Source organism: Heterocephalus glaber, unplaced genomic scaffold, assembly GCF_053883595.1.
Source record: "Heterocephalus glaber isolate CG9 unplaced genomic scaffold, H.glaber_assembly_v1.0 deba00000281, whole genome shotgun sequence".
Classification (NCBI taxonomy): domain Eukaryota; kingdom Metazoa; phylum Chordata; class Mammalia; order Rodentia; family Bathyergidae; genus Heterocephalus; species Heterocephalus glaber.
Genome location: NW_028258139.1, coordinates 33,201,891 through 33,213,213, shown reverse-complemented (window position 1 = coordinate 33,213,213; position 11,323 = coordinate 33,201,891). Strand labels below are relative to the sequence as shown.

Sequence of the window (11,323 nt, the reverse complement as noted above, 5' to 3'; positions counted from 1 at the left end):
TTCCCTAGGAGTTTGGGATGGAGGCGGAGAGCTTCCTTCTGGGTTTTGGGACCGGCTGAGCTTCACTGCCCTAGGAGCCTGGGATGGAGGCAAGGAGCTTCCCTCTGGGTGCTGGGACCAGCTCACTTTCTTGGCCCTAGGAGCTGGGATGGAGGCCGGGATCTTCCTTCCCGGTAACAATGAATCTTTATGATACAATCATATAAGAATGTATAATGAGAAGCAAATATCAAATTTCTGGTGCCACAAAAGAATGACTGAGAAGGTTGTGCATAGAGGTTTGAGGTAACACATTGTCATAGAGACTAGGAAAGGCCATGGTAGAGAGAACCCTGGCCTATGACTAAAATGTGGTAATAGCTCCAACAGATAGAGATGTGTCAAGGTGCTCCCAGGAATTTGAGTGACCTCTTTGGCTGATTTTATTTTATTTATTTATTTATTTTTTTTTTTTTTGGTATCGGGGATTGAACTCCAGTCCTTGCACCTGCACAGCAGGCAGCAAAACCACTGGGCTAAATCCCTGGCCCAAAATACATTATCATTCTTTTTTTTTTCTTTCCATGCCAGGGACCTTGTGCTTGTGAGGCAGGTGGTGGAACCACTGAGCTAAATCCCCAGGCCCTTTAGTTTAAAAGAATGAAGTAGCTGTGTGCCATAAGATTTTGTGGGAGAAAAAGATGACAATGAGTGGGGCATATGCTAGCTTAATTACAACATAGCTACTACTTATCACACTTCTTACATGCAAAGAACCGGTTTCTATGTGTATTTTTCATACAACCATCTTAACCATCTTAACCATCTAAAGAATTTGGTACATGTTCTGCCTCTATGGATTCAATCAACTGTGGAAGAAAAATATTAGAAAAAATTTTACTGAACACATATAGACTTTTTGTCTCATCTTTCTTATCTCAACCATACAATGTAACTACTCTTACTATTTTCATTGTATTAGATATTATAAGTAATCTAAAAGTACACAGGAGAATGTAAATAGGCTATGTGTAACTGCTCTGCCATTTTACTTGAGGGATTTGAGCATCCTTGTATTTTGATACCTGAGGAGGGACCTAGAACCTAACCCCTCAGATGCTAAGGGATGACTATATTATTTCCATTTTACAAGTGAGGACACATAAAATAATGTCAGATTCAAAGAAAGTAGTCTGGGGAGAGGGTGTACATTATGGATATTATGAGTTTGGATTCTGAGGCCATAGGCTCAAATCCTATTTCTTCTATGAAGTCCTCATAAGCAAATCTCTTAATCTTTTCTTGGTTTACTTTCCTTATCTGTAAAATGGATTTGAAAGAAAAATATTATGAGAGTATAATGAGCATTGAGTTAACATATAATAGTACTTAGTGTCTAGCAAATAGCAAATAGTATTAGTAAGAAGTAAAATTTCTGCCTGTATAGGTAAAATACTAACAATTTCAGGTAGCTTAATCAAATAAATGGTATGCATTATTAACTTAGAAGTGAAATACATGTCAGTGAAGGGTTCTATCCTCCCTAATTGTATTCTATCTTGCCTTTCTCATGTATATATCTCAGTCCAGTAGTAATACCAGCTACTTTCATCAACTGCCTTGCAAATGAATTCTTTCCCCTTCAGTTACTAAAACCAATATGAATACCCCTACATCAGATTCCATGACAACATTTCCCAACTCATAGAGCCATGAGATAATAAAATACATTTCCATATGCAGAATTTTTGTACACTTGTACCTGCTGGATCAGGCTTGTGAAAAAGGCATATTTGTAAAGGGGATTTTATAAAAAAATATTTCAGACAATTCATTCATTTACCAATTACTTTGAGTTTTATTGAGCATATCTTATACTCAAGACAAAATACAAAGTACAACCTATATTCAAAGAATGTTATGTTTTCTATTATTGGTAAGCATAATATATTATAGGTTTTCTATTATTAGTAAACATAATATAAATTATCTGGAGTTTAATTTGGATATATAACTGGTAATAAAATATTTGAACCAACTAAAATAAGGAAAAATGTTTCATGACAAAACTTTATAGGCTTATATTATGCAAAGATAACTGAAATACACTTTTATCTTATAAATTGTCCTAGTTATCAACTTCTAACTAACCAGTTATCCTAAAATTTAGCAGCATGCCACAATAAACGCTTCTTTCACACGGTTTTCAAAAATGAGGAATCCAGGAGTGGTTGCACTGTGGTTTCTTGCTCAAGGTCTCTCATGAAGTTGCATCAAGTGATTAGACAGGACTACAATCATCTGAAACCTTGACTGAGGGTGGAAGATCCACTCCCAAGACAGCCTCTCATGTAGCTGTTGATGGGGAGCCCCAGATCCTTTTGGCTTTCTATAGAACATCTCAGGCCTCATCAGGTGGGACACTCTCTAAGGCTGCTCAGCCACTGGTAGTTGAATTTCCCCAGAGCATGTGATCTGAGAGAGGGGAGCAAGGAGGAAACCAGAGTTTGAGGATCCAATCTGCAAAGCTGAACTCTCTTTCCTTTCTTCTATTTGTTAGAAGTCACTAATTGCTCAAAAAGCACACAAGATGATGATATATTAAGTACTTTGATTGATTATTCCACAATGTGTACATACATTACATTGAACCCCGTAAATATAACTTGAAGGTGAGGAGGATTAAGGTCTATCTTTTGAAAGGACAACTATCAAAGACTTTATGGATGTATTTTTAAATTACCACAGAAGTGATATATCTCATCGGAAAAATTCATTTGAACTTTTTGACATCTAGTGGAATTCTGTGCGTGCATGTACTTTTTAAAAATTATTTTAGTTCATTAGTATGTGTGTGGTATATAATGTTTACTTTCCTTGTGGGAAGTCGGTACATGTACATAACTCATCCCAATTCCTTTTATCATCCCCTTTCTCTTCCCTCCCTCCCCCTTCCCCCCATCTCTGGATCTCTTTCCTTTTGTTTTTGTACATATTTGCAGCATATGTTTACATTCCCTGTGTGGAGTGGGTACAGGTACATAATACATCCCAATCCCTTTTTTTAATTCCTTATCCCTTATCTCTTTTTGTTCAGAACTTTCAAATCACAGCTTATGTCCTGGTTTAAAAAAGTAACACATTCATTAAAGAACAACAAGCATAGCAAAATCAGATGCACATGAATCAACCATAATTCTACAATCTAGACTAACAACTTTTGACATGTTTTTGGTTTGTGTGCATGCATTAAAAATTACTGTGTACTTACACATAAACAGATATAAATCTTAAGGATAGTATATATTTTATGATATTTATGTACATATTATTATTTAGATATATATAAGAATTTATTATTATAAAACTTTTGAAAAAACTTTTGGAAACAATCTTAATAACATAACATTCTAGTCAGGGATTTAGCTCAGTGGTTCTGCCACCTGCCTCGCAAGCGCAAGGATCTGAGTTCGATCCCCGGTACCAAAAAAAAACCAAACAGAAAAAACAAAAAACATAATATTCTCTGTTTCCTTCTTTAACCTTTTTTTCCTATTTTTTGAACATGTAGACTTATTTCCTTTTATCAGAATAAATGAAAGTACAATAATCATATTTGGAAAATGCCTTTACATCTATGAAGTAAAATTTACAAAAAAATCTACAAGTAAAATTGTATATTTACTATAATCTCTCTTCAAGAAAAATTACATTGACTTGTATTTATATTTCTTTTAGTTGGTGGAATGTCCATCTCATTATGATTTGTTGAGTAGATGCTATTGACCTGCTATTTATTATTTTATTGTCTCAACCCCAAATTCAGTTTGTTTCCACCCCGAGAATGGATGCAGGCCCCTAAGTATTTCCTTTGCAGGTCACATCACACTATGTCAGCAGAGGGCGCAGGAGCAGCACTGCAGAAGGATAAAGTCTTCTGCTTCTCAGAGGCCATGGGCGAGGCTCCTGGTGAAAAGATAGTTTCCTCCACTACTCTGCCCAGACTGGTTTTCCCAGTGGTAGATGTCTGTATCATGCATCTTTCTTCAGCATCTATGACTCTGTTGGCTTCTTCAGCTTTTGATTTGACCAGTGATGGCACAACCTGGAGCCTCAGTGCAGGATTGTTCTCTTAGCTTCAATGGCTACTATCGGCAAACATCTCAGCAAGGTGCAGGCTCACAGAGAGGGGCCTTCATGGCCAGCCATCTCGTGAGCTGTTTTTCTGACATTTGTCCTATGCACCCTTGAAGATGTCCCAGGCCAAATCACGCATAGTTACATGAGACTCCTGCAAGAGGCCCCTCCAGTTCCTAGTCCAGCAGTATCTGGAGCAGCACCCATGACCTTTGTGCCCACCTTTAACAAAACTCCAAGTCCCTCCATATGCTCAGCTGTCCAAATCCTAGAGAGTTGTTCCTTTTCACTGGCAAGTGTGGTGCAGCTCTGAGACCTGGACAACCAGCAAACTTTTGTCCAGTGGGCTACAATCACACCCTTTCTAGTGAATTCAGAAATGTTTCTTTCTTTTTCAGGTTTACCTCCTTGGTTTTAAGGTATCTTTTAGAGTTCTCCCCTATCATAGCTTAGTAATTATTTTTTCCCCTTTGCAGTACTGGGGATTGAAGCCAGGATCTTGTACATACCAGGCAAAGGCTTTACCATTGAACTAATATCCTCAGGCCTTGTAAAATGTTTTCTTAAGTCAAGGTCTGACTATGTTGCCCAGGTTGGCCTCAAACTTGCAGTTCTCCTGCCTCAGCTTTCCAAGTAGCTGGGATTATTAGGTATGGGCCAACATGTCCGAGAGTTTAACAATTATTCTTTATACTAAACTTCTCATGTTTAAATTAATGCATGGTTTCTATTGGTTGGTCACAGACTAATAAATTTGATCACTGTGAAGATACAACTTTTTATATAATTCATAGCCATTTGCATTTCTTCTACAAGTTTTCTTTCATACTATTTATGATCCTTCTCCATCCTGCCCCACAAAGCAAGGCTTGGTACTTTTCTTATATATTTTGCAGACTTTCAATATATTAAAGAACAATCTTCTGTCTTGTTTATGGAAGGTACTTGACACTACCTCCAATTTCTTATAAATAAACTAAATTTTAACATTCCATTTGCTTAGTGAGATGAAAGCATTTTCTTATTAATCAATAGATGAAAGATAAAAAGACAAGCCTCTGTTTCGGTAGGAAAGATTTTCTAGTACAAGAAAAGACATTTTATACATTACTTTTATCCAGTTTAGATTTTGGTGATACTGAAAAGTGTTGGTTTTGTCTTAAAAATATTTCACATTTTTAAAAAATTTTAAAAATTTTCACATTTTAATAATGTTAGTTAATCTTTCAACTGAGTTTAGTACATACAACCTTATTTTTCAGTACATGTAATGTCATCAAGCAATTTAATACAATGCCTAGGAGAAACACAAATGGAAATAGCTTAGAGAATGGAAGAATGTTGCACAAAATTTTATTTTAACATAGATTTATAACTAGAATCATAGATGACGGGTGTAGCATTCTCTCAGTGTTTTTTAAAAATGAGTTTAGCAGAATTCAAGTACCTTGAAAACTGTCTCATAGAATAACAAGGATCTGGAAGGGCAGAGCTCTAAATCACCTCCCTGCCTGGCATAGCTGAAAAGTTTTGCTTTATTCACTGTATTCATTCATCAACAAAATGATATTTATGGCCACATCTTATTTTAGCAAATGCAATATATTAAGTCTCTTTGGTATATTTATTTGGATAAAGAAAAAAAATTACACTGATTTTTAAAGGGCTTAATAATAGTTTTGAAAGTGATCAATAGAGCAGAGAAAGAGAAAAAGAACGGCCAAAGTTGAGAAAATTATAATCTGGATTTCTTAATAGAGTCCATCATCTTTTCTTTTCCAAAGAACAAATATCTCTAGTATTACAGACATTCAAAAACCATCAACCCATATATAATCATAGATTTTATGAAAATGCTAGAGCCATGAAGTTGCCATCAGATCCTTGATGGTGTAAGAATGCACTTCTTATTTATTTCAAAAACTGGCAGCATCAACTTCTGGTTATTTCTGAGTTGGTTGCTGATGCTTCTGTTTTCTTCAGGTTCAAGCTAAAAGAATTTGAAACTGTATGATATCTGATGATGCCACTTACATTCAAGTTTATTACATGTTTTACTATAAAAGATACTTGGTATACACAGTATCCAAGATGTTTTCAGTTACTGAAACTAAACTCAATCTCATTTTAGTTTACCTGTGAAATCTAGTTAACTCATCACTTCAAAGAGAAACAAGCTCTTCTGATTCTTAGTTTTCTATAGATTCGAGGTCGTATATATTTGAATGCAACTTTGGACCTTATGCATTCACCAAATAGTAACATTTCCTAACAGTTTTGAAATGATACAGCAATAGAAGCTTGTACTGCTAAACTGTTGTCTCTGTTTTTACTGCACGTTTACTTTGAAGACATTTCAGTAGAATGGCTTTTTCTGTATTAAATCTGAAAATGAGGAGGAGAAGAAGAGCATTAAAAAATTGGACAAATTTTGTGCATTGAACCTATTAAAAGACCACATACCCAGATGCATACTCTTGACTTACTTTGTTACTGTTCTTTGAATCTCTCTTTTCTCTTCTTCATTTTTAGTCTTTCAAGAATGGATTCCAAGAGAGAAAAATGAAAGTTAATGTACTGAGCCACCTGGGGAGGGAGGGGGGAAGCAAGCAGAGCATTTATGAAATGTGCTGAGTGAGGAAGGAGAAGCAAAGAGATTTAGGGTGATGTCCATACATCACTACTAATTTCTTCTGTATCTTTATCCATGAGAAAAATGCGAGCATTGTTTCTGGAAGGTCCTTGTAGAAGCCTCTGCAGTAGCGGAATATCTGTTTTATTTAGCTGTCTCTGCTCTGCAGATAAGAAAAAAAGAATCAATCACAATCAGGAAGTCATTCTAGGAAAAAAAAAGAAAAAGAATTTTCCCATTTGTTTTTTAATCTCTTTTGAAACAAATAAGGTCTGAAACAAAAACAATTAGAATCACTCCTCAAAAAAGAGACAGTCATTCCCCCTTATCCATGAGGAATATGTTCCAAGGCTCCATGGATGGTAGATGCCTGAAATGACAGGTAATACTGTTTTCAATGCTTTTAATATTTCATTCATCTATGGGCTTTATCCATTCAGCTATAAAAATGAGATAGAAAAAGAAAATTTGGTATATTCCTATAACTTCAAATTTCCTAAAGTTATCATACAAATACTCCCACCAAAAAAGCACTCCTAGCATTCTGTCAAAGTAGTTTCCCATCTGGGACTACATTTTTTATCAAAATGAAGCATTGAAAACAGTGCCCTTTTATTCATCCTCTTTTTTCATTCTCCCCCCCACTGCTCGCTTCTTTCCTTGGAGTCAAAACTGTTCTCACCCTCTGGGCTGAATTTATCCCAGGAAAAAAGTCAAGCAAGGGTCTAGAACTCAAAAGCATCAGGACAATTAGAGTGACGTTACAAACTGCTGTTTCCATGAAGTCAGAATTCATTGTTTTAATTTCCCTACCATTTCAGAAGCAATGGACAATCCTGATAATTGAGCTCCTCTCATGGTGCCTGTGGAGTACCACTTCTGATTCTACTAAGCCTGGGAGACATAAGTGCACCTGAGGACACTTAAGGACAAAACTCTGCTCTCAGGGACATGCACATAATGGGCCACAGTTATATAAGAATGACTTATCCTTAACAATGCATGTGCAGCATGATCAAGATTATGCAGCTGGTGTTTGTCTGCATGCCTCAATATATGATAAAGCACTGTAATGGCTGTGAATTAAAGAGCACTATAGTTGTCCTATAGCTCTTTTTGCTGAAGGAATAGAGACATGCAGCTCTGGAGCAAATTTTCCAACTCTGCTCCGCTCTGATACTGCCCTTACTCTAATGATTGTCTCTGCCTCTTGTTCTTCATTGGGGAATTAATTAATTTAGTATATGGACTAAAGAGACTATAGGGACTATACTATATTAACTAAATGGATCTCTCTCCAGAGGGCCCTGGGGGGACTGGGCCTTCACAATACCCTAGAATCTTCTTTTGACCTCTAGGTGTATGTTAACTTGGTTTAGTATCCTTAGTTTATTCCAGCCTTAATATTACAGAGGAATAAGCCTGGGTCATGATCGTCTGGTATGATTATTAAAAACACAGATTTCAGGCAATAGACGTAGATCAGTGGTAGAGGGCCTGCCTAGCCTGTGTGAAGCCCAGATCATCCCCTCCAAATTCTGAACACATTTCTGTCCTGAGGAAAAGATAATATAACTTCAGCATGTCAGTCCCTGTGCTCAGGAAGAAAGAGGAAACATTAAGCTCAGAGGAAAATGGTATGTAATGATGACTGAGCCAGAGTAAGAGCTACAGAGAGGGGGGTGAAGCCAGAAAGTAGAAGTGCAAAGATACAAGTGCCTCCCAGGTCTAGAGAATTTTCAGTGGATTCCATTCAATTAATTTAATGTCTGGCTAACAAGTAAACTCTCTTGCATTATAAAAATACAAAATGTCTTGAGGTTACTTTTAGGTTATCTTTCTCTGAAATTAAGGAATATGATTAGCATTCTAAAACCATTTCAGTGGTAGAGTATGTGTTTGACATGTGTGAGCTCTTGGGTTCAGTTCCAAACCCCAGCAACCCCCCTCCACAAAACAGCAAGAAACTCCCCTTCATCTTATCCTTCATCCCTTTGCCCACCACAAAATGAGGTAAACTGATCTTCTGTCATCCCCATGGGCAGAAAACCAACACACAAAGAGCCAGGCACAAAGAATAATAAAGCTTTCTTACCTCCCGTCGCAAAAATAATGTACAGAGCAAAATACCGAGGACTAGTCTCAATCTGTCAATAGGAAAAAATGAACAAATGTGTTTTTTTGTTTTGGTTTGTTGTCATTTGATGTTTTCGAAGATAATCAGACTGAAATTATGCATCTGTGTGCCCACTTACTTTTTCACTTGCAGATATGAAACCTTCTATGCTCTCCTGGAAATACCGTGATTTTTTCAGGGCATATTTAGTAACATATTATACACAGGAAAGAATCCTTCAGAAATGACATCAAATTTATATTTACATGTTCACTAGTCTTTTCAAAAGATTGAAATTATATGTCTATTGTTAAACTGTGTTCAAGGTATTTATAGCTCAGTTTAGTTGTAAAGATTACCTTAAATTTTTGGAGAAGTTGCTTGATTACTTCTTCAGTTCTCATGTTACTGTTTATTCTGACTTTAGTTTCTGATCCAAAGGCTGGGGTAAAAATCGATGTCTATGGGGTAAAAAGTCTTATAAGTCCTTAAAGTTCTATCAAACTAATAATAGTATCTTGAGCCTAAAGTGAGCAGAATATAGAATTACTAAAGGTGATACTATTCCAAGATTTCATAGAATTCTCAAATAGATTTAATATAGTCCCAACTATATACCAAAAGTATTCTAAACTCTATTAATTTTGTAGCAATGATAAATAAAATTAATTTTAAATTCTATGATACACCTGAAATTTGTTCAGATTAACAGAAAGAAGTGGGAGTGAATGGGGACCCACAGGTAATCAGCTGATAGTATGTATATACCTCATGACACTCATCTTGGGAGAAAAACAATTCTGTGTGTGGCACAGCATAAAAAAGGGAAAACTTTTTACTCATTACATAGAAGAAAGTAAAAAAGAATGTCATTAGAGGTATATTTAAAAATAAAAATGGTATGAAGTAAAGGTTTGTTTCATTTCATTTGTATGGGCGATCTCCAAGTGTTCCAAAACACAGCAGAAATGGGGTGGGGTCCAGATGTGAAGATGGCTGGGTTTTGGGGTTATTCACTGGAATGTTAGATCAATGAGGCATAAACTGTGAGATTACTATAAATACAGATACAGATATAGATATATGGTACGTATATACTATTGGTGTAAGAACACAATTCGGATATTTAAAAAATCTTTCTGGGAAAATATATGGAGGACATCAGGGACAATCTTTAGTAAGTTTTAGAAAATTCAATGTGGATATTTTAATGCATGGATAAGTCACTCTTGCCACAAATGAGCAGAGCTCATGAGCTGCCTGGAGAACCATATGCTCACACTGCACTATGGTGAGGTGAGGATGTGTTACATATGTAGTCTGAGATTGTTTATACAATGAAACTTCATGGAGTATGACAACAGCACTAGATTAGAATTCAGAAGACCTAGGTTCTAGGGTCTACTAACACCAATTCTGTCAACTCACTTTATGCCTTGAACTCTCATTCATTTCAGTGATGAAACAGATTTGGGTTCTGGAGTTAGACAATTCTGGATTCAAGTTCAGAATTACTTAAAAGCAGTGTGACCTAAGACAAACTGCTTGACTCTGAACCTCAATTAATTTGTATGTAAAGAGAAATAATGGTTTCTACTTCATAGGATAGTTGTAGTGATTAATGAAATAATTTATTAAAATCTATTTAAAACCCTTTAATTGCACATACAGAGTGCCCACTAAAGTCAGGCATATGACTACCATTGTTATTACTCTTTTAAATTGTAAGTTAAATTGGTTCAACTGCTCCCAGCCCAGAGGTAGGGGCATCTGGGCCACCTTCCCAAGACTCCAAGCACAGAAGAAGGGGCTTCATGGTCACCTTTCCACCACTCGCAGTACAGAGGAGGTGAGCTGTGGGGGCACCAACAGTACGCCTCACACATCAAAACGAGAAGACAGGTAAACAAGTATCAAAACCAGACTTCCGGATAAAATACAGGAACACCAAAGGGAAAGGAGATGGAACACTCTGATACTCAACCACCTGGATTCCCTGAACAGGAAACAAAAGAGGATCTGGAAAAAATGAAATCTGAAATAATTTCTCAGATAACAACAGACATTGTGCCCATAGTGCAAGACATGATTAATAAATCTAGAGAGGACACAGATAAAAAATAGACGAGCTGAGGAAAGCGATGGAATCCCAACATAGGAAACAAATGGAATCCATAAACCAGATACAAACAGATTTCCAGGAGATTAAAAACTCCATTGAAAGTCTGCACAGCAGAATGAGCCAATATGAGGACAGAATTTCAGATGTAGAAGATAAAATTGCAATTAGTGATCAAGAAAAGAAAAATTGCTTCAAGATTGTAAGGGACCACAAGAATCAATCCAGCAGCTGCTAGATGATTCAAAGAAGAGTAACATAAGACTGATGGGAGTCAATGAAGAAACAGGAGAGAGTGCAGATGATATAAAAATACTGTTCACAGAAGTGATGGAAGAAA

The 11,323-nt window shown here is 36.3% G+C and overlaps 1 protein-coding gene across 1 annotated transcript in view; it reads right to left on the bottom strand.

The window, feature by feature from the left end:
• Positions 1-5,714: 5,714 nt before the first annotated feature.
• Rassf6 (Ras association domain family member 6) overlaps positions 5,715-11,323 on the bottom strand; it is a 38,126-nt gene continuing 32,517 nt past the window's right edge. Inside the window, 6 exon segments of the mRNA XM_087188271.1 lie at positions 5,715-6,501; positions 6,603-6,643; positions 6,646-6,702; positions 6,793-6,911; positions 8,844-8,895; positions 9,224-9,325. Of these exon segments, the coding sequence (XP_087044397.1) occupies positions 6,426-6,501; positions 6,603-6,643; positions 6,646-6,702; positions 6,793-6,911; positions 8,844-8,895; positions 9,224-9,325 (447 nt within the window). The 3' untranslated portion in view covers positions 5,715-6,425.